The sequence below is a fragment of the Alosa sapidissima genome, chromosome 1 (assembly GCF_018492685.1).
Source record: "Alosa sapidissima isolate fAloSap1 chromosome 1, fAloSap1.pri, whole genome shotgun sequence".
NCBI classification, from domain to species: Eukaryota; Metazoa; Chordata; class Actinopteri; order Clupeiformes; family Clupeidae; genus Alosa; species Alosa sapidissima.
Genome location: NC_055957.1, coordinates 16,103,382 through 16,126,297, shown reverse-complemented (window position 1 = coordinate 16,126,297; position 22,916 = coordinate 16,103,382). Strand labels below are relative to the sequence as shown.

At 39.3% G+C, this 22,916-nt stretch overlaps 1 protein-coding gene across 5 annotated transcripts; it reads left to right on the top strand.

The window, feature by feature from the left end:
- Nucleotides 1-1,238: 1,238 nt before the first annotated feature.
- Nucleotides 1,239-21,472, top strand: LOC121707381 (SLAM family member 5-like). Of its 5 annotated transcripts, none has more exons than XR_006031320.1 (7): nucleotides 1,239-1,470; nucleotides 1,648-1,977; nucleotides 8,804-9,097; nucleotides 9,834-9,950; nucleotides 10,087-10,151; nucleotides 12,086-12,180; nucleotides 20,627-21,472. XR_006031320.1 is itself a non-coding variant. In XM_042089922.1 (7 exons), exons 2-7 carry the CDS (start codon nucleotides 1,395-1,397, stop codon nucleotides 20,696-20,698), a joined length of 951 nt encoding a protein of 316 aa, XP_041945856.1. In that variant the 5' UTR covers nucleotides 1,242-1,351; nucleotides 1,383-1,394; the 3' UTR covers nucleotides 20,699-21,472. The 5 variants fall into 5 exon arrangements, 4 of the variants coding, with proteins under 4 accessions (XP_041945847.1, XP_041945834.1, XP_041945856.1 ...); XM_042089922.1 differs by lacking the exon at nucleotides 12,086-12,180 and having other exon boundaries at nucleotides 1,242-1,351; nucleotides 1,383-1,470; nucleotides 1,651-1,977; XM_042089909.1 differs by lacking the exon at nucleotides 12,086-12,180 and having other exon boundaries at nucleotides 1,242-1,352; nucleotides 1,384-1,470.
- Nucleotides 21,473-22,916: the final 1,444 nt, after the last annotated feature.

Here is a 22,916-nt window from a genome sequence, read left to right as displayed (position 1 = left end):
ATTTCTAACCAAGGGGGCAGGCGAATTCCCGGAAGTTGAACCACCCATGGAGCTGTGGTTATCACCTCTCTGCTAACCCCATAGAACGCCCATTCATTTAGTATTTTTTTGAAATCCCATAACTTCATGTAACATATATCCTGTGCCGACATTGTAGTTTCTGTATTAGCTATAAACAATAGAAGGCAAAACAGGCTCAACTACCTCGTATGTAACGCTGGGTTCCCGTAAGAATAATAGTTAGCATGTCCGGTTGTAGGGAAGCTAACTTTTGGCGTAATTTGACGCAATTATGCCTGTGTCACAAGGTCGGTTCGTTCACCGCTCACGGGCCTCGAACCCGCCACCTTGACACACACACCGGCATGGGAGACGAACGCTCTAACCACTGAGCTAAAAGCCCAAGCTTCCAACTCAGTGGTTAGAAGCGTTCTTAAGGTTAGGGCTGTGAGAATTTACACAGGCAACTAGCACACTATCTCAGTCTGCCTCCATTACACCTGCGTCTTTCTGTCACACATTAGGGAGATAACCATATTGTTTGAATAAGAAGCTAAGTCCAGCCAGCACGGAAACTTATGAACAAATCTATGTAGCCTACAATACCATTGTATGTTAAGGTAAAGCATTATAGAGGCAAGTAAACCTAATAAAAAACTGCACAAACGTTAATCATTTCAGAGGCTTTCAATGGATTGACAGTAGGTCAGAAAAGTAGAAAGAAGATTACGCTATAACTTTTTTGTTTTGTTTTACTATGACTGTGTTTGAAGATGATCATGTCTGGTAGTTTCAACATGAATACGACTTTATATCACTTGTGAGGATGATATTAATAATAATACATAAATAAATGTTTAACTTTGATGACTTTGAAAGCGAAGGAAGTGTGAGAAGAATTTCTGTGTGAACCATCTATCAGACAAGTTACAAGATTCAGTTTGATGGCAAACATCACAAAGTTAAGTGCGAGTCTGCGCAGTATGATGGGAAGCCAACTGAAAAAACCTTCAGTGCCTTAATTCCCATTGAAAACGACGGAGTCTGTTCGTCCATTTCTTTTACTGTCTATGTTTCTAACCAGTAAGCATTGCGTCCATTCCAGTATGCATTGTGTTCAACCCAACATGCATCACATCAAGTCATACCTGCATCAAGTCGAACAAGCCTATTGAGTGCATCATTTCCTCCATCACTTTAGCGCCCCCGGTGGCCTATGCGCCGAATAAGTAGGCTACTCCGCTGGGGGCTTCTCCATACGTTGCGATGTCATGCCATTTTAAAGATTACTGTAGGCCTAATCAGACTCAAATGTGACAGCCCGAGAGCGAATTTCCATCTATCGATAACCACTCCGCTAGCCTAGGCTAGTCTACTGTTTAATTCCTTGACCGATGGGCCCATTTTTGATCATTACGAACTTTCTGACTGGATTGTGGTGGCTCAATCATTTTTTTTACGTCCTTTGTGGTAAGTAGCCTACAATAACTTCCCAAGACTTTTGACGAGAGAACTCTTTGTTGGTAGCCTATAGCCTAATTCCCAATAAAACCGCAAGCTAATTTAAAACCAGCCTGCGCAATTTATTGTATTTAATAGCCTACATTTTTAAGAAGGCTGTAAACAATGTTATTTTTTTAATCCCAGCAGATACTAAAGACACCATGCAAAACATCACAGTGAGGAGAGGAGAAAATTGTACTCTCCCAACTGGTATTGACAGACGTTCGAACATTATGATACTGTGGAGTTTCACTACTTTTGATAAAGAATCATCGTTTGCTATGGCCCAGCTGTATAAGGACGAAGTGGAAATAACCCCTACTGAATTGTTTGGAAAAAGATTGCACCTGGACAGACAGACTGGATCTCTTACCATCAAGGATATTACCTTCACGGATTCTGGTGTATATCAACTTCTAATACGACAGATAGGCCTACAGGAATCACATGAGACATTCTATATTTTCGTTTATGGTAGGTAGACCTATCTAAATCATTATAGGGACAGGGGCATTAGGGAGATGGAAACCTAAATGTTAAAGCAATATTAATCAATATTATGCATTTCAGTTATTAGTAGGCTAATAGCACTTGTTTTCATTATTTGCTCGCAGGTTGACCTCATTTTGCACAATGGATGTGTGGAGCTCAAGATTAACTTTAACAATTTACATCAAGAGTAGGCTACAGTTAGGCTTCTAACTGTAACAACATGTTCTGTTCATGCTTCTAACAACATGATCTGTTTAAATCATGTTTGGATTCAATAGTAGTTTAGTTAAATTTGGTTTATTTGTTTACTTAAAAATGGAGGCAGCAATTACTACTCATTTGAAACAAATAGACCCTCACCCCTTTTTTGCTAGGGTAATCCTCCTAAATAATAGGCCTATGTGATTTTTTAATTTAAATTATCAATATTATGTAGGCCTATAAGCCTTGATATATTAAGCAACTGATTCTTCAATCCTTCAATATCAATATGCAACACTACCAACATTTTTGTTCATTTCAAAGTTTCCATGGGGAATCTAATCAAATTTTTTTAAACCAAAAAACCTGTTTAAGTTATGATTCCAGTAAACAATTCAGTTGTAGCATTTCAATAGCAATCACCAACACCACCCTAACTTGTGAAGACACCTTTTATAGTTATTGCACATCTGAAATCTCTTCATGATCTGACAAAAAGGTGTTGTTTTTCGCCAGGTAATGCACAGTGCTATTGCATTGCATGCATGCCACAAGATATTCAGCACTATTGCTACACCAGTATAGCCTGACGAGCCAGACCCACATTAACATGTAATTTGCTGCCGCTAGGGTGCGTCTAGGTTTCTAGGCTAACGCCAGTAGGCTACGGAGGTGAAAGGGCCCGTGAGCTAAAGCATTTGTTTTTCAGTCCTTGAACAATCATGCACGAACCGTATGGGACGAACACGAATGAATGGGGAAGGGATTCGGAGCCAAAGACTAAAATTTAACCCAGCTACAATTTGTAAGGTATCATCGCCAATATCAAGTTAATGCTACAGATGTATGGCCTACAATTAAATATCTATTAAAAATTTCACAATGGAGGATGTTTTAGAGCAGTGGTCCCCAAATGTTTTCTTCCGAGGGCCAGCTCACTATGCCTGGCTCTAAGAGAGGGCCAGAGACTCGGAGTATATCAGTAACCATAAATAGCTTAGCGCTGTGAACAAAGGCAGTCTACCTTAGTTGAATATTCCATTACATTTAATCTATAGGCTATTGCAATTTAATACCATTGTTATCTGTGTTTATATTGTCATCATGCCATATCAGTGTAAAATGTAGCTCAAATGAAAATATAGCTGCAAGCAGCAATGTGGGGGCCAAGCAGTGCGCTATAGCAGGAATGGTGTTGCCATTGCATGAGCAAGCACTAACAGCAAGTTTGATTGCAATTGGATAAAGAACGGCTGAGAAATAAGCTCATTTACTTTGTTATAGTGCCCCTAGAGGCAAAAATTACACCAATGTCCTTGTGCGGTCTCACAATCAGCTACCATGTCCCTGGACTTCATACACCAAAGAGTTGCTGAGATGTGAGCTCAATTTGTGTATTACAGCACCCCTAGAGGCCAAATGAGACCACTTTCCTTGCATGTCCTCACAATCAGCTACTTTGTCTCTGTATTAAATTTGGACTTTAGTGCCCCCTAAAGAGGCCAAATGATGCCAATTTCCTATTGAGTCATCACAATCAGATACCAAGTCCCTGTACCAAGTCTGGACTTCATACATCAAAGTGTTGCTGAGATATAGAGGCCAAATGATGCCAATTTCCTAGTGCGTCATCACAATATGGTAACAGGTCCTTATACCAAGTTTGGACTTTGTACATCAAAGCGTTGCTGAGATACATGCTCACTTCCTGTATTGCAGCGCCCCCTATAGAGGCCAAATGATGCCAATTTCCTAGTGCGTCCTCACAATCAGATACCAAGTCCCTGTACCAAGTTTGGACTTCATACATTAAAGCGTAGCTGAGATGTTAGCCCACTTCCTGTTAGGTGGCATCATAGCCATGTGTGATTGGCTATCACGGGCAAATAAACTTGAAATTAAAAAAATTGACAAGTATCGTTTGTGTGGCTCGGTCAGAAGATCATCTCCACCAACGCGCATGAACGCATGTCCAGCATTGAACTGGTGGTGGCGCCAGAGCGTTCAATATATATGCATAAAAATTGCTGTGAGTGATTGGGACAGTGTCCTAACTAATGGTATCGAGTTTTGTTATGTTAACTCAAAGCGTCACGGAGATGTTAGTCCACTTCCTGTTTGGCGGCTTCGTCACCGTATTTGATTGGCTGTCACGGGCAAACAAAAATGAAATTGAAAATCTGACAAGTATCTTTTGTGTGGCTCCGCCAAGTTCCGTGAAAATCGGATGAAATTTCTGACCGCTGAAACTTTTCGTAAAGTTTGGACTAAATCCAATATGGCGGAGGTCCAATATGGCGGAAAGTGGCGTAATAGGGGTCATTGAACTTAGGTCGGCCCAGGGATTCCAACGGTGCCTGATATGTGAAAATCGGACGCACCGTTCAATGGTCACATGCGTGAATGCAATCCAGGTTCGACCCATTGGTGGCGCTAGAGTGTTGGGCATAGAGTTCTGGAAATTGGTGAGAGTGATGATGGGACAGTGTTGAATCAATGTGCCAAATTTCATAACTTTAGACCCAGCGGTTCAATTTTCGGCCAGATTTTGACCTGTTGGTGGCGCTAGATGGCTGGGTTTAGAGGTCCATAAATGAGTGTGAGTGGTCAGTGGAGTGTCCCGAAACTTTCTGCCAAATCGGCACTTTTTAGCCAGGCGTTCTATGGGCTGCCATAGACTCCAATGGCAGAAGTGTAATAATAGGAAAAGCTAGTAACTCAATGGGTGCCTTCGCAGCTTCGCTGCTTGGCCCCCAATAATACTAATAATAGCATTCTCAAAACTATAAGCAGGGAGTCCCAAAAGTATATTTTGAACTCTGAACTTTGCATACACAGCTCAAGTTGTGAACAAGCAATATCCTACAAATAATTTAAAGTTCTCAAACTATGAGTTTTATGAAGTGGTGGCAGAAACATCTGAAATGACCACCATTCTAACTTTCACTCACCTGATGAGAACTTTGTGAACTCTGTATGAACATTTGAACGAGTGAATAAAAAATATAAATAATTATACCAGAAAGTTCCAGAATTATGACTTGAATAGAAGTTAGTTAGTTATTAACAATTAATTGATACATTTTTAGAATACTTTGAGCACTGATGCAGTCAGCAGAGGCCTCTTACATTGTTTGAAGGTAGGCCTACTATACATTTCATTCCGTTTTCGATGGCAAACGCGAAACAGCGCCAAAACAACCACCAGTGGACATGTTTTGGGGTGGGCACCTAAAATGAGTATCCGGCCTGCGGGCCGTAGTTTGGGGACCACTGTTTTAGAGCGTGATATGCAGGTGACTTGTTGGCTATTTTTAGAAAGTGCGCTGCGGGCGCCTCATAGGCGTCCCTTGGGCTACCTGTACCCGCGGGCACGGTGTTGGAGACCCCTGCACTAGATGGTTTTAGGTCTTGCCACGGTTTAGGTCTTGCTTTTGTGCTGTTTTTGGTAAGGAGACCAGTAGTTTGCACCTTACAATTGTCCCATGGATGTCATTTCTGCCCAGTGTCTTTCTTACTGTAGAGTCAACACTGACTTTTGAGAGTGAGGCCTGTAGTTCTTTAGATGTCTGCTGAGTTCATTTGTCATCTCCAAGATAAGTCATATGTGCTCTTTTGGTGGGCCAGACACTCCTGGAAAGGTTCACAATTTCCCCATTTTTCTCCATTTGTAGACAATACCTCTTTACGTGGTTTGCTGGAGCCCCAGTGCCTAAGCAATAACTTTTTAACCCTTGCAGGCCAATAGTTTTCAATTACTATTTCTTATCTGTTTTTGAGTTTATTTAGAAATCCCTCCATCATGTACTGATTCTGAGACCTATAGCATACTTCACATTGCCAGATCTGTTTAATCATGTTTGGATTCAATGGCAGTTTAGTTAAATTTGGTTTATTTGTTTACTTAAAAATGGAGGCAGCAATTACTTTTTCACATAGGGCCAGATGAGTTGTATAGCTTTTTTACTATTTACTTGTAAGACTTGTAAAGGTTGTAAAACTCGGGTGACCCAAGGTCGCTACAACTGAAGACATATTCAGGTTTTAAAATTACTGGAGAGTTTGCTTGAGAACAAGAGAGTTGAGATTAATTCTATTAATTATATTAATCTGGCACATGAAGGGGACTGTAGAATTTTGTTTGTGTGGGAGGGGCAGAAAAGTGGACATCGGGGCAAATACAAGCAATACAAGAAATGGGCAAAGCACGGGATTGAAAAGTCCTGGTGAATTTTTGGGAGGCAACTACGTTCCACAGTGCATTTTTATGACTGCTTTATTCAGAGTGAGCGCATGGTATTATCGAGCTAAATATTCCCTTTCAAGATGTGAGTGAGGAAACTTTTGAATGGAAGAAGTCAGCCACAGCTGATAGATTTTGGGGTTTTTTTTTGAGGATGGTCACTGAAAGGAGCTGTCATCGTACACAGGAAAAAAAGGAAAAGTCAGGGCTGTCCAATTTATCAAATTATATTATGTTACAATTACATAAAACAGTCTAGTTTCGAATGAAACACAACCTTATTGTGTTCAAATAGTCATTACAATCGAGCAATCCATTTTCTAATTGAATCACGTAAGGTAAGCGAATACTGGGAAGAAAGGAAAAGAAGGTTTGTCACAGTTACTAAACCACAAAACATGAAATTAGACAAGCTCATGTTTTTCTTTCAAACACAATGTTATTACGTTGAACTGACATATTTTGCCACAGCAATGAATTTATCCAACAGAATCATGTAAGATCAATGTATAGCATCTAAGTACTGAACCAGTAAGGCAAATGTATGCCTTGGTGTCAATATTTCATTGTGTTCCTATGAGCCTTTGCAAGAATGATGAGAGAATCACTCAGCTAACTGTGTTGCCATGGGTCTTTTTTTTGAGGGTTACGCTTAGTGACCATTATATACTTTGAGATGAACCATGCATACTCCCACCATGACTGCGTTAGGTATTGACCATATGCAAAGTATCAGTGGTTCTATGGCACATGTTTTCAACCTCAATGAATGCTTCTGAATTGCAGCATGTTTCATTTTAAGATACCTATCTTCCTTTAACATTGATGTGGCAATACTAGGTACATCCTACTCTCAGTACATGCGTCCAACTGTATAACACAATGACGTTGGAATTACATGAATATTTTATGTAAACTTAATTTAAACAATTTCATTGGAATTACTTGATCAAATTGGGTACCCATGGCATGGATCATTTTTGTAAACCGAAAGAGAAATACAGGACTAATTCTAGACATTCCATTCATGTGCCACCAATGTACACAATAAAATCAAGTAAATACAGTGGTTTTTTTTCAGTGTTGGCTGCTAAAAAAGCAAGACAATGGCTGTGGCTGAGGTGCTCACAGACTACAAGGGGTCATGTCTGAGTTGTCTGATCTTGACACTGTGTTTCTAGAGTGGTAGTTGTTGGTGCCCCTATCAAGGGCTTGTTGGGTATGTTGCTGAATGGATCATAAATGACCACATCAATGAAGAGGAATGACTGAAGAATTTATGTTATTGCTTGGTGTGTTGATGTGTTGCTGATTGGATCATAAATGGCCACAGCTACGAAGAGGAATGATTAAAGAATTTGTAGATATTTGTTGGCATTTCTGGGTGCCCGCATCAAGGACTTGTAGTTTGTGTGGTTATGTTGCTGATCGGATCATAAAGGGTCACAGCAACAGAGGGTCAAAGAATGACCAAATAATTATCTGGTATTTGTCGATGCCCTCATCAAGGGGTTGTGTTTTGTTTGTATATGTTGCTGGATCATAACGGCCACAGCAACGAAAAGGATAGACTGAAGAGTTTGTTGGTATTTGTCGATGCCCGCCACAGGTGCTTGCAATTTATTGGCAGATAATCATGAGTGCAGAGGGGGATGAGTCTGGGATGCCAGACACCACAGTTGAGCCTTCTGGAGGTGTCGTGGGCCTAATGCAATGAAACACCCAAGGAATGTGCCTGCTTGATAACCCCAGTGAAATTCTCTTGAATGCTGTTCTGTTGGTTCTGTTTTTTAAGGTTGATTTATTAGTGATTTTGTTTTGACATGGCTGTTGATTCGATGCTGTGTGAAATCCCCCATCTATAGCACTAGGAATTTAACATCTCTCCTGTGTATATTTGAAATCTCTGCACTAAATTTTCATTACCTGAAACATTTCAAATAGAGTACACCCAAAAGTTGTGACAAAGCGTACTTGGTTATACAAAAACAGCTTGCATTGTGGGAAATATAAAACTAAATTGAATATATTCGGGAATAACAAAATCTACAAAATAATATATATTTAAAAAAAATAGTATATTATTTAAACATTCGTATACTGTTTTTGTGATCACCAGCCAAAAATCCATGAAATACTTTCAAAAGTGATCAGAGCGCAAAATCTTTGCATTATTCGATACAGTGACCCTTGATTATATTTTTCCTCATATGTTACAACCTACATTTTTTAATGAAGGATTTTGTATGTTTCCCTTTAGATTTTTTATTATCATTTTATCGTATACTTGTTTGGCCATAGTCAAAACAATTGAGGCACTTTTATCTATAATTTTTGTATGTTCTGTGTATTTGTGCTGAACAGGTGATGTAGGTAAACCCAAGGCGACTGTCCTACAACATTACCACAGCAGAAGAAAACTAAATACAAGCTGTTCAGTGGAGTGCACTGTGGAGAATGGGAGAGAGGTGACCCTGTCCTGGTACAGAGGAAATTACATGTTGAACCAGACCAGCAGTCCTGATCTCAACATGACCCTCAGAATCCCTCTGGAGGTTGAACACCATGACGACAGTATCTACAGCTGTGTGGCTGCAAACCCAGTTAGCAACAAGACAATTTTTCTCAACATCTCTGCCACCTGTTCTGCCCCCCCAGGTAAGTCAACCTCATGTTCATTTTGCTTTTTAGACCTTGAATGTTCATCCTGTGAATGATTCCCTCAGCTACTCTATTCATATGTAGCACTGAGGCTAATTCAATTAAAGTGGTGGGAAAAAGATTAACTCATTGAAGCAAATCAGTATAGCCAGTACAACTATGTACTATTACATGTTATTCTCCAACAAGAATATTTGCTCAGTGATTATTTGATTATTATACGTGAGAATGAGAGAAACTACAGCTCTATTAGATATTCTCATGAAGGAAAGCATTGTTGTATTGCTGTGTATGTTAGGAATTAACTTTAATATTTCAATTAGGCCTCAAATACCTGACATGATTAGATAAGGATTTCAGAGGTGCCTTTGATCTCTTACAAGGAGGCTACGCTAGGCACTTAACTGAAGCGTTCTGTTCGCGTAGCGTCTGCTGCAACAATTAACTTCACCTATAATCAATGGAACTGGCTACAACAGACGTGATAGTGGCGTGTATGTTCGAAACAATTAGACCAGTCTAATTAAAACTATTTTTACACTACGCGAACAGAGCGCTTCAGTACTCCCTTAACTGTTTAAGCTCACCTTTATTTACAAACTGGAACAAGCGATTAACAACTGAGATATCTGCTCAAAACCTTTATTTACGTTTCCAAAAAGCTGTTACACAGTTATGCTGGTAGCTACCTGGGCTGGAATGCTATATCTCATGTTTATATCTCCTTTCACAGACTCCGTCAGGTCAAAGAGGAGCCATTCTTTACTGATTGGATTGCTGCTCATTCTGATTCTGATATCATTCTGTGTTGTGTTACCATTCTGCTTCAAAAGAAAACTGGAGGCTGAGAGTGAGTATTGTTCATGAGTATAGTCAAGGGAAATGTTTTTCATGTGTCTGCAGTAAGAGATGCTCAAAAATGGATATACTTGTCAAATTCACAGTGACAGTAAGTGCATCCAAAAACATTTTCACTTCTCATATAGATCCTTCTGAAGAGGAGCCCCAGTATATAGATGTAAATCATACAACAACAAAGTTCAGGGCAAAGGTAAGAATACTCTCAGACTATGATTGATTTGCTATGTTATGTCTTTTCCATCATTGCTGACTGTCAGATATGAATAATGTTGCAATTCTCATGCCACATTCACACGTGGACCCCTGTGATATCAGGTTTGCATGTGACTGCTGCACCGGGAAGTTGTGCATACAAACTGGCCTGTGGCTTCTCTCTTGTTTTGCATTTTAGCCTTGAAGATACCAGTGTTATTTACACTGTTATAAGCCATACTGAGTGAAGTAGCTAAACAGGTTCCTCTTATTCAGCGTAACTGTTATCAGTAGTTTACTGTTGATTTGTTGGGAATCTGACCTCTATTTTAAGTATACTATTTCAGAATTTCTGCCTGTGCTATCCTTGGTTTGCCCTGTTCCTCCTCTAACACTGACTGTGTTTCATGCACTTCAGTATCCCGGTTATGACTGGGATTCAGAAATCTAGTTACACCTCATCCCGGGCAGCGGTTGGCTACATACATAGAACTCATTTGTTGGTAACCGAAATAATAGTATTTATTGTGGATACAGGGATAACCAAGTTTCTCTGTGTTCATGTAAACAGCATATTCTGAATATGATCAAAACTGGGATAAACCTCATAACCAGGATCAAAGTCGATGACTGCGTTTACATGCACTTCAGTATGCTGGTCAGGATTTTGAAGTATACTGGATCTTCTATCTTTTGTGTTTGCGCATGTAAACATCATATCTTGATTTCAGAACCCCAGATAAGCCTTGTACAGTAGTATCATGTAATACTTGTATTTTTTCCCGTATTTATGATGTATACAGGGATATTAATCATTTCTCTGTGTTCATGTAAAAAAATCTAAATCGGGATAAGCCTTAAAACCAGGATGCCTACGTCCATGTAAGCACAGTCATTGTGCACCACCATGCTATTCCAACAGTCTCCTCCCACCATTCCCCTCTGGCCTCTGAAGGGAAAAACACTTTAAGAGGAGGAGTTAATGTAGCTGATTTCCTGTAAACGGTCTCCTGTGCAGAAAGCTTATGGGTAAACCCCAAACAATTGTCAGGAATTGCAGCCGTTAGATGGGAAGATAAAATGGTGAACTGGGTGTGTCCACTTTGGAGTGAGCATCATTGTTTATGTCCAATGTCAGTTTGTTGTGCAATGTGGTTCCTTCTATTATCAAAAAATCTAAATCGGGATAAGCCTTAAAACCAGGATGCCTACATCCATGTAAGCACAGTCATTGTGCACCACCATGCTATTCCAACAGTCTCCTCCCACCATTCCCCTCTGGCCTCTGAAGGGAAAAACACTTTAAGAGGAGGAGTTAATGTAGCTGATTTCCTGTAAACGGTCTCCTGTGCAGAAAGCTTATGGGTAAACCCCAAACAATTGTCAGGAATGGCAGCCGTTAGATGGGAAGATAAAATGGTGAACTGGGTGTGTCCACTTTGGAGTGAGCATCATTGTTTATGTTCAATGTCAGTTTGTTGTGCAATGTGGTTCCTTCTATTATCATATGTTGCAGTGCATGTGTAACAGGTTTTTGAATATAGAAGCTAGTGCATATGCAGTATACAGTGCATAGATTAACAGAGTATTAGAATTTTGGTGTTGTTGACATAAGAGATATGATCTCATAAATTATCACAGTATTTCACAATAATGTGTTTTAAGAATATACTATCTAAATATTTCAAACAAAGCACATACTAGATGATACATCTATTGAAATATTAATGTTGTTGTTTTTATATTTGTAGTGTTTTGACAGATAATTGTGGACCCTTCCAAGTAGCATTAAAAATATAAGGTTTATATGATGAACTTTGCCATTAGGCCATTTTATTATAAAATGTGTTAATCAAGTTCTTTTCCACAGATAATCTATAATTTATTATGCATTGTGACACGAGTTCCTTTATCTTTTAACATGCTTTTTAGGTATAGGCATAGGGATACTTTTGTGATATTGACAGATACATTTACAGCTGATGTGTTTATCCAAAGAGACTTACAACAATCAAGGTACAACAAAGGTACAGTGCCACTAGGATATTGGGTTACACTTTACTTGAAGGTATCTACATAAGAGTGACATGGCACTGTCACGTGTCATAAACATTATAAACAAGTCATAAAGGTTTATGACATAATGCTTCTGTCAAGTGTCATTCGGTTTTTGTCACGGTTTTCTGACAAGTTAGGGTTAGTGTTAGGGTTATGGCAGTGTCATGTCATATGTATAAACTCATGTTCACTCATGTTCACTCTTATGTATAAACCTAAAGTAAAGTGTTTCTGGATATTGTTAGTGCAGGAATAAGTAGCCTACTACTCCCACAGAATATACAGTTCAAACAGTTCAAACAAAGTCATGGGAGGGAGCAGATAGGGAAGAAGGTAGTGGTTAAGATAAAGCAGAGGAGGTACTCTCAGAAGAGTAAGGGCTGTATTTTCCACCCTGGCGCATGGCGTAAAACTCGTTTTCCACCCGGTGCAAAGTTTAATTCCTTATTTTGCATGTTTATTTTTTAAACAATGCACCCAAGCGTTGTGGCAATTAACAACTTAGAGAGTGGCTTAGCGCATTGTCTAAAAATCGCTATTGTACACCTGGTCAGAAGTCTATGGCAAGTTGTTTATATGTTATTTTAAGAGCGCATTGTCAACAGTCATATTGGCGGGTGCACCTATCATCTATGAACGCACACCAGCGCACGTCCAAGCAAAACATTACAAATTACATGGATTACAATAGGAAACATAATTAGAATAAAGATATTACGAAATACTGTACATCTCATGATGAGTAGTTATTCACCATCATTTGCAATGACGGTTAAAAGTGATTAGGGCGAGAGACACGTATGGAGCACAGCTGAAGACGCACTGTCACGAGATATAAGCAACTCCTCTGCAGGGTAAATGCTGTTTTATTCAGTCATTTGAGCAATATTAGGGTAAGTGTTGCTTTTTCCAGCCTATGTTTTCGATGGTAACCCATTGTCAGTGAAAGTAACTTACTGCATATAACTGTCTTGTCGTTGACTGACACCATGATGAAGTTATTTTTCACTTTGCCAATGAGTTCAAATAATAGACGAGTGCAAATGCGTGAAGGCTATGCTAGGTTTTAGTAAAGCATGGTTTAGTGGAATGACTATTCCATACGGTCTTGCAAGCAGCCTCCTTCAAATGCGCCGTTGACTGTCAAAATACAGATACATTCTTTGACATTGCTCTTTGTGCCGTTAAAGGGAATGACAGATGTCATTCTCATTGGTTTTAAAATGCTGTTACGCCCTAAACACACCCACATATGATTAAGAAACCAGGGAACACCTTGTTGCTCTCCCAGTATGGACTGGACATCCTACTAGATTTGAATAAGCTTTTGACGAGTGACGATGCGCTTTCGACTGTCATGATAGGGCCCTTACCCTCAGAAGGTTTTTGAAGTGAGTTCACGGAACGAGAAGGGGGAGGAAGGATGGTGGACATGCATGTTAGTAAAGGCAGGCGCAGGGGGAAAAAACTGTTCAGTGTTCTGGGTAGCCTAACGTTCACTAATGTTGTATGATAAAGCCACATCTAGGTTTGACTTTCTCCGCAATTACTTTGTTGTATGGAATAAAATAACACTGTATTTGTAAATAACAGACTTTATTTTATTGTATTATGTGCTTTGGGAATATTTCCACTTGGCCTAACGTAGGCTACCGCAGTGGATAACGTTAACGTTAGTAAAGGTAACGGTAACGTTAACACTCTTTCAAGTAGGCCAATGGCTAATGAAATCTCTGATAACATATCAATCCACAGCAATGAAATGTATGCTTTGTGTGGTAGGCCTAATAATAGGTAGATGTTTGGTAGCCTATTTGTAGGCTACTGCTAGGTCCATATGATTTCCAGTGAATACAAACATCATTCAAGCACTGCTCAAGTAGCTAAATTAAATGTGTGGAATCGATCGCGTATGTAACTCTTCTCGACTTATACTTTGTTAAATTTAACATCCCCACAATTTAAATGAGAAAACCATGTTAACAATTCACCTACGACGGACCTTACACCTAGGGAGAGGGGGGTGTAATTATGACCGCCGCGCAGCGAAGCGGCGGTCATATAGGTTTAGTCAGATTTTATTTATTTATTTATTTATTTATTTTTCCTTTTTCGCATGCCCAAATTTCCGTCAATGAGTCCCAGGACACTGAAAGACCGGGGTACACGAAACTTGGTGGGCATGTAACCCCACATGGATAGCATGGAACCATCGTTTTTCGTTTTGATCTGTAACCCCCCTGCTTGACTGGACCCCCGAAAGGAGGGTAGGGCAGACACAGTTTTCTGTGAATATCTCGAAAACCATGGGGTTTAGGAGGACCATTTTTTTTTTGCATGTTGATCTCAAGGGGCCATGTCAACCCATTCCATAACCACTCATTTCATGTATAGCGCCACCTAGTTAAACACAAAAAAGTAAAAATGAGGTGTTGTAATTGAAGGTATCTGTGACCTAACATAGTCAAAACTGCACGAAATTGGAAGTGTATGATCATTATGACACCCTCTGTATGCACGCCAAGTTTTGTGGAATTCCGTTCATGGGGGGCCACACAATAAATTAATTTATGTTACTATACACCAACTGGCCTGTAGGTGGCCGGAGACAGTTTTCTGTGAATATCTCGAGAACCGTAGGGCCTAGGAGGTCCATCTTTTTTATGTATGTTGGTCTTAAGGGGGCATGTCAACCCATTCCATTACCACTTATTTCATGTATAGCGCCACCTAGTTAAAAATGAAAAAGCAAAAGATTTGGTGTTTTCATCACAATATCTCTGGCTGACAAGGTCAAAACTGCACGAAATTAAAAGTGTAGGATCATTATGACACCCTCCGAATGCATGCCAAGTTTTGTGTACTTTCGTTCATGGGGGGCCTTACAATAAAATAATTTATGTGTACATTTAGTGACGTACACCAACAAGGATTCCCGGGACACTGAAAGACCGGGGTACACGAAACTTGGTGGGCATGTACCCCCACATGGATAGCATGGAACCGTCATTTTTCGTTTTGATCTGTAGCCCCCCCGCTGGACTGGACCCCCCGAAAGGAGGGTAGGGCAGACACAGTTCTCTGTGAATATCTTGAGAACTGTAGGGCCTAGGATGACCATTTTTTTCCGTATGTTTGCCTCCAGGGGTCATGTTAACCCATTTCATGTGCACACATGTGCACAAACAGATACACACACATACATTCACAGTAATGTCACAGGCACAAACACAAGCACGCACGCACACACACACATACACATACACACACATACACACACACACACACACACACACACACACACACACACATAACATAAACATAACACAAACAATCAAGAATTTCTCAGAATTATAAACAGGCAAGATGGAGGTGGGGTTGTATAAAATGAATTTTACACTTGAAATCTATGAACTAATCATGTTTTGGTACTTGTTGTCTAGCAGATACCAGTGAGAATTGAGTGTGGATAATGCAATTTAGTGAGACAGTTAGAATCATATAGGCCTTTCAGCGTGATTTCTTTTTGTGGAAAAAATGTGCTGGACTGGGCGGCGGTCATATTTTGTACCGCTCTGCGGTACATCTAGTTTAAGTCATAACTTGTGTTACCAGAGCCCGTCTACCGATCTCTGGTGTTACGTTGAAACTATTCAGTTTGGTGCAACCCGATACATTTGAGTAGCTCGTAAACTTCAACGTAGTTTACGTTAGAACTAAGCTAAGATGGAACTTACGTTCAACTGGTGCAACCGGCTGCAGGATATAGAGCGACCAACTTTTTTTTGAGCAAGCATTGATTATGCATGACACAGTCTCAATTTGCGGGACGCATGAATTGGGCTTCAAACGCTACGCTACGCGGGACGGGTGGTCACCCTAATATTATAAGTTTGTCAATATAGCAAGTAGCAAATAAAACTGGTAAAATCTGTATTATTCCATAGCTAATCAATCAGGAACATTAGGTAAGCCCAGCTATGACATAAATGGAGAGGAGGTTTTAGTGGCGCAGTACGGTGTACATTTTAGGACATCCTCAGCTGTCTGACTCAGGTGTCAGAAATCAGATGAAAAGGCATCAGGTCTCAGGAAAACCGCTGTCAATTTTATGGTCATGTCTCAGACATCAGATGAGTCAGGTCTCAGTTAAAAAGTTATCAGAGTCAGGTTTCAGACATCAGATAAAAAGGAGTCAGGTCTCAGGAAAAGAGGAGTCAGACTAGAAGGTCTCAGATAAAAAAAGTTATCAGAGTCAGGTTTCAGACATCAGATGAAAAGGAGTCAGACTAAAAGGTCTCAGTTAAAAAGTTATCAGAGTTGTCAGAAAATCGCTGTCAGAAAAGGGGGAGTCAGACAAAAAGTTCTCAGACGAAAAGTTATCAGTCAACTATCTGAAAGTGGTTCGGAAACGAACGAGGATATTGGCTTTATCTGTGGATTTATTTTTGCATTATTTTGAATATGACTTGCCCCAGTCTCAACAGCACGTCTACTTTTTCCACACACATCTGGGTTCTAACACACATATCCCCTCTCTTAACTCATTTAATGCCAAAAACGTAGTATTAGCTACGTTTTTCCTTCCCATGCGTTGAGTGCCAAAAACGTAATATTACGTTTTTAGCTTCTTTTTTTTTTTAATTACGAAACTAGACACTCTAAAACACCTTATATGTGATTTTGGGAACTCTGTAATGAATGGAAATGAAATATATGACGATCGAAAACTCATGAAAACGCAAGATCTAGACATTCAAGTTCCCGTGCCCCCCCTGGAAAGGTGTAATGCCCGTCTGTGAATTTGTGTCTGCCGCCGGGTCTGCACAAGAGCTTCTTAACAGGAGGTTCTGACTGAGATTTAGCAATGTTACATTCCCATTCTTTATTATAGCCTATTTAATTGTATCAAATCAGCTTTTAGCAGAAAAAAATCTATTTTGTGATAAAAATGTGATTAAATCGGACATCGGGCAATGGTTATGGTATTTATAGCAGACGCTTTTGTCCAAAGCGACATACAAATAACAACAATACAAAGTTACATTTAACATCACAGGAACAGAGAGCACTGGGCAACTCATTCCACCAACAAGGAACCACTGAGGAAAAGACTCATTAATTTGACCTATTGTAGCGTTTTATGGCTGGTCGACACAACATACGCTCATCAGAAGACAGCAGTGGGCAGTTGAGGATATATATCTTGATCATTGAATTAAGCAGAGAGCAGATTCAGTCAATGTACTATAGGTCAAAGCGATAGATTTACATATAATTCTGACCACTATAGGGAGCCAGTGGAAAGTAACTAGAGAGGAGTTGCATGTGTCCTCTTTGGCCTCTTTGAAGACCAGGCGTGCTGCAGCATTCTGAATCAGTTGTAACGATCTTACTACACAAGCAGGTAGGCCAGCTAACAGTGAATTACAATAGTCCAGCTTGGAGATAACCATGGCCTGTACAAGAAGTTGTGTGGAATCTTGTGTCAGATAAGGTTTGATCTTCCTAATGTTGTAAAGGATAAACCGACTTGATTTTGCAACTGAGGACATTCTCAGAGAAGTTAAGTCGGTCATTAACGACACCCAGATTACATGCCGATCTAGTTGGGGTCAGTCAAGATAAATCAAGCTGATGTTAATCTGTTGGGGAGTAGCTGTTAGCTGGAAACATCAAAAGCTCAGTTTTTGAGATTTTCCAATTTAAAACTAGTAATAATCAGCACAATGATATCACACAGCACCTGACAATAGTCCCTGTAGGCTGTAACTTCCAGCAACAAGTTTGAGCTGCAGCAGATTATTAAAACGGAATGAGAGTATTGTTCCATTTCAAATCAGCCTACGTTGATTCACCACGTTTTATTTTTATTAGTCTTATTACACTTTCTAACTTGAGAAGAGACCAGTTTTAAATAGTAAAATTACCGGAAAGTCACTTTTAAGCATGGTGCTAGTGGGCGAGATGGTAGGCCTAATGGTCTAATCCGATTATCTAGGTTAGACTCAGACTGCTGGACTGATGTTAAATTCTGCTTTTCAACATTAGGGCGCTTATTAACCTGATTAGGTACAGGGATATGTTGAAAGCACATTATTACCAGAAGGATTGCCAGATAACAAGACAAGGTGAGACAAGAGTGAAACTTATCTGGGCCCAGTTCCCTGAAAGCATCTTAAGCCTTAGAGCGTCGTAAAGTCCCTCTTACGAACGTCTTAAGATTTGCCGACTGTTTCCCAAAACCATCGTAGCTTAGTGTCGTGAAAACACTCGTAGATCTACGAGTGCTCCAGAGTTCTCGTTACCGGCTAAGAGCGTCTTAACAGTACTTCTCACTGAGGTCACCAACAGGACATACAGAGGAATTACAATTTATAATACATAATCCAATTTACGTTCCCATTCTTTATTGTGTTTGCCTGTGATGAATCAGATTTTAGCCTGCAAAATAGTAAGCCTATAGCCTACATTTAATGGTCATAATAATGTAATGAAAAGCGGACAAAAATGCAATCAAGTTATGAAAAACGAGATGTTGCCAGAATAGTTTGCCATTATCTTTGCTAAGTGAGGGATATATTTTATTAGGCCTATGAGGTAAAAGCAGAGAAAGGAACATGTGGTTTAGTCTGCAGGCCTACTGCATCAAAATATAAGCCTACACATTTCCTTACTTTCTTACTCGACTTCTTTCTTATCTTTAACATGTTCTGCAGTGACACAGCGAAAAATTATTGCATGGTGCAACAATTTAATCTTAAATAATTACAATTAGCCTATTTATGTCTGTGTGTGGTATATAACCTACTTGGGATGCTTACATGCAGATGTCAAAGTGTTTCTATTTTCAGATGCAGATGTCAAAGTGTTTCTATTTTCGTATTGATGTGAACTCATTGAATGCCAAGCTGTTTTCGGCATACCTGTCAACACTCCCGTTTTTCCCGGGTTTCTCCCGTATTTCAAGGTCATCTCCCAGCACCCTCCTGTTTTGTTATTTCTCCCGGAAAACTCCCGTAATTTGCATGGCCAAACTTCATTTTAAAATCATTGATCCATTCAGGTTGCCAGATTGTGTATGAAATACACCCTACACATACACGATCACTTAGTTTCAATTTCAACCGTTTTGTCATAGGCTAAAACCTGGCAACCCAAAACCCAAATAAGGAAGCGGGTGCCGACTGCGCAGCCTTTGTCTCGTCGTAGGCAAGCGGGCTAGTTGAATGGCCTACTCCAGAACTAGCTGTTGTGAAATTGTTGGGAATTTAATTGATTAACACATCACAAACTGTTATTGAGTGTTGTTGATACACTGACTTGTGCCCTCGGAACCAAATCTGACAGCAAGCAGCTTTGGAGTTTTGGAAGTAGGCTGAAACGTATTAAATATGCAAACACAGATCCGGTATAAACACTGACCCCCACCCACCCCTCCAAAAAAAAAAAAAAAAACCTCCCGTTTTTGGAAAGCTAAATGTTGACAGGTATGGTTTTCTGAAGCTTTGTCCTAGAGTGCCAGCAATCTAGACCATTGTTGATGGTTGACAGCATATTCTGTGTTATAGCTATGAACACATACAATGGCTCGTTTAAAAGGTGAGACGTTAAGCTCTCAGTGGGTGCAAACCGTGTATTTCTACACGCCTCTGTTCCTGAGAAATCCCAAGCTAAACAGTGGCTAGTTTTCATCAAAATCACTGTTTTTTCTAGAAATGGAGATATATAACGTCTTTCATGAAATATGAAGTGTTGCCTGTAAACTTTCCGGGAAGTGATCAGCGAGAGCTGGCGAGACTGCCACCTAGTGATAGACCCACGAAAATGGCCTGGTTTTGAGCTGACGTGCAAGCGTCACTGATTTGACCCAAAGCGGCAATCGAGTTATGATAAAATGTCCAGATTGTGCGTTTTCATGAGTTTTCGATCGTCATATATTTCATTTCCATTCATCACAGAGTTCCCAAAATCACATATAAGGTGTGTTAGAGTGTCTAGTTTCGTAATTTGAAAAAAAGCTAAAAACGTTGGCTAATATTACGTTTTTGCCACTCAACGCATGGGAAGGAAAAACGTAATGGCACTCAATGAGTTAAGACGCTCTTAGCCGGTAACGAGAACTCTGGAGCACTTGTAGATCTAAGATCAAAGCTAAATAGCAGATTTTCAACAAACTAATCAGAATCAGATCTAATACCCAATTAATTAATAAATCTAACCCTACAGTATGAGTCAAGGGACATAATGTGGTAAACTGTGCATTTGTTGTAAACATTACACTGTACATTTATACACTGTACGTTTATAAAAATGTAAATTAACATTTTCAGTTGAAAATAAATTATTGTTGTTTGGACCTTGTGATCACTGAATAATAAAGACAAAGCCTCAATGTTGCATTTTCTGTTGTAGGAGGCACAGTGTGAAGACATTCTTTACTCAGAGGTTAAAAAGATGGCTGCCAACACGGAAGAGTCTAGGTAGTTTCTACTTTTTTGTTTTTCTTTGCATTATGTGGAAATGTTAATTTGATATATAGTATTCACTGTTTACATGCCAGCATTTCAATATTGTCTCAGATTTCCTTTTTGTGTGTCTTGTGTACATTTCAATTAAATCTCTACCATTCCACCCTGTGATTAGCGAGTTAGCGACATAGAATTTCACAGATTACAATAAATGCTGACCCAGTATTGGTAATGTATTGCTAATGTGGATACATTATAGATACATTGCTTGTTTACAAAAGATAATAACCGAAAAACTCACCGTTCTGAGAGATACCTACTTGAGACTACTGCCTTGTATGTATCCCTTTAAGACTGTACAGTTTGTGCTGTAAGTCAAAATATTTATCACATAACACAGAACAGGTGAAACTTGTTCTGTGACATTCTTGGTGTCTGCCATTGCATTTTGCCAAACATTCCTTCTTCTTCAAAACATGTGTGATTGTTTTCAAAATGTATTTATATTGTGCTCATTTTTTTATTTTTTAATAATCATAATAATATGAGGCATAGCATAAATAAATATTGTATGTGCATGCATAACTGTGCAGTTGACGTGTGAATTATTATCCTACAAGTTATCTCCATTGCCTCTCTACTGGGAAAGTATACAGCTTGATATGTTTTGATTTTCATTACTTAAACCATGCTGGTCAAGTCAGCCATTCATTTAAACCCAAAATTTAAACCTGTTTTGTCCCTAATCTCAAGAAACACTGAAAAATAAAAAATCAGCAGTTTAAAAAGTCTCTGTGGTAAATTCTTAATTCAGTTCAGATGTGTCTCCTGTGTGTCAATGTAATAATAATAATAATAATAATAATAATAATGTTCTCCTGACATGGCCTCGATTCATTCAGCAAGGCACATTCATATAATAGCTCTGCATACCTTGCCATAACCTAAACTATCAATTAATTGGTAATAACTAATTTCACACTGCCTATCCCTTAGAAAACAAGCTGCACAGCAGGGCTGACATGCAAATGATTAAAACAAAATACATGAACAAGATGCCTTTCTGGCAAAGAAATCCAATTTACGTAAGCCCCATGACAAAGATATGGGTAAAGAGGGAAGCAGCCAACGGGAAAGAATGGAGAATGACAGAGAGCAAATGGACAGAGAGGTGGAATACATAGAGGAGAGCCATACAGAGAGCAGAATTTGTGACTCATTAGAATTTTTCAAAATTTGTGTTTTTCAGTTTTTTTTTTAGTTGAAACACCAATCAATAGAAATAAGCCTCCTGTATGTGATCCAGTGAGTGTAATTGATGATTTCAAAACCCTGGCTAATACCCTGCTCATGGTTGGTGGTGAAACTGGTGTCTTTAGATTCATTCCAGACTGAGTTCCTCTCTGACACTGGATCCCTGCACTGGAAGGCATACATCATTTTGTAGATTTTATAATTTTATAGAGTGCATTTTTCTATGCATTATATAATATTTTAGTTGCCACTGAACAGATTAACCACATTTATCAACAACAGCATTGCAAACCTGCTCTCCTGGTTGGATGACATATTTGGTCTGAGCATGTTTGGGCAAGAACAGGAAATTTCATGTTTGAAAATGAAAGCATGTTGGTGGGTTGGTATTATCATTCTCTTAGTTCTCCAAAGCTGCAGATGAACAAGTTCCGCTCAAGTAGCCAAATAAAACAGTGAAAACAAATAATTCAGTTGTAACGTTTGGGCTCCAAATTCATTATGTTCTTCTCATTCATTTCTGTAGCAATTATCCATCCTCATTCTGGCTTAAACAAACTTAAATTTCCAATAAACAGTATGCTCTACCAGCACCATTCCCTGTATAAAGCAACTATTTGTAAGAACAAAGTGCAAACATTTTCTTTCATCTATTTTATCTGATCTGACCTTCTTCACATTATGTTTTCATTCATTATAAATGCAATAATGCAAATGTTTTACCATGCATCAGGTCAGATCAGATTCATATTTAAATTAGCTCATGCTCTCCAGTTGCTTTAGTGAAACGTCCATCGTTTTACACATACCTTGTTTCAAACTACACAGGCCCAATGGAACATTCCACTTTAACCATGGCGCTAGTCTGGTTCTATAGATAGATAGACAGGTTATAAAGGTTTCTCATGTGGTTGTTGGGCCTGCTGATAGATGAGAGGCACCTGGGTGTGGGGTTATAAACCGCAACAGCAAGCAGACAG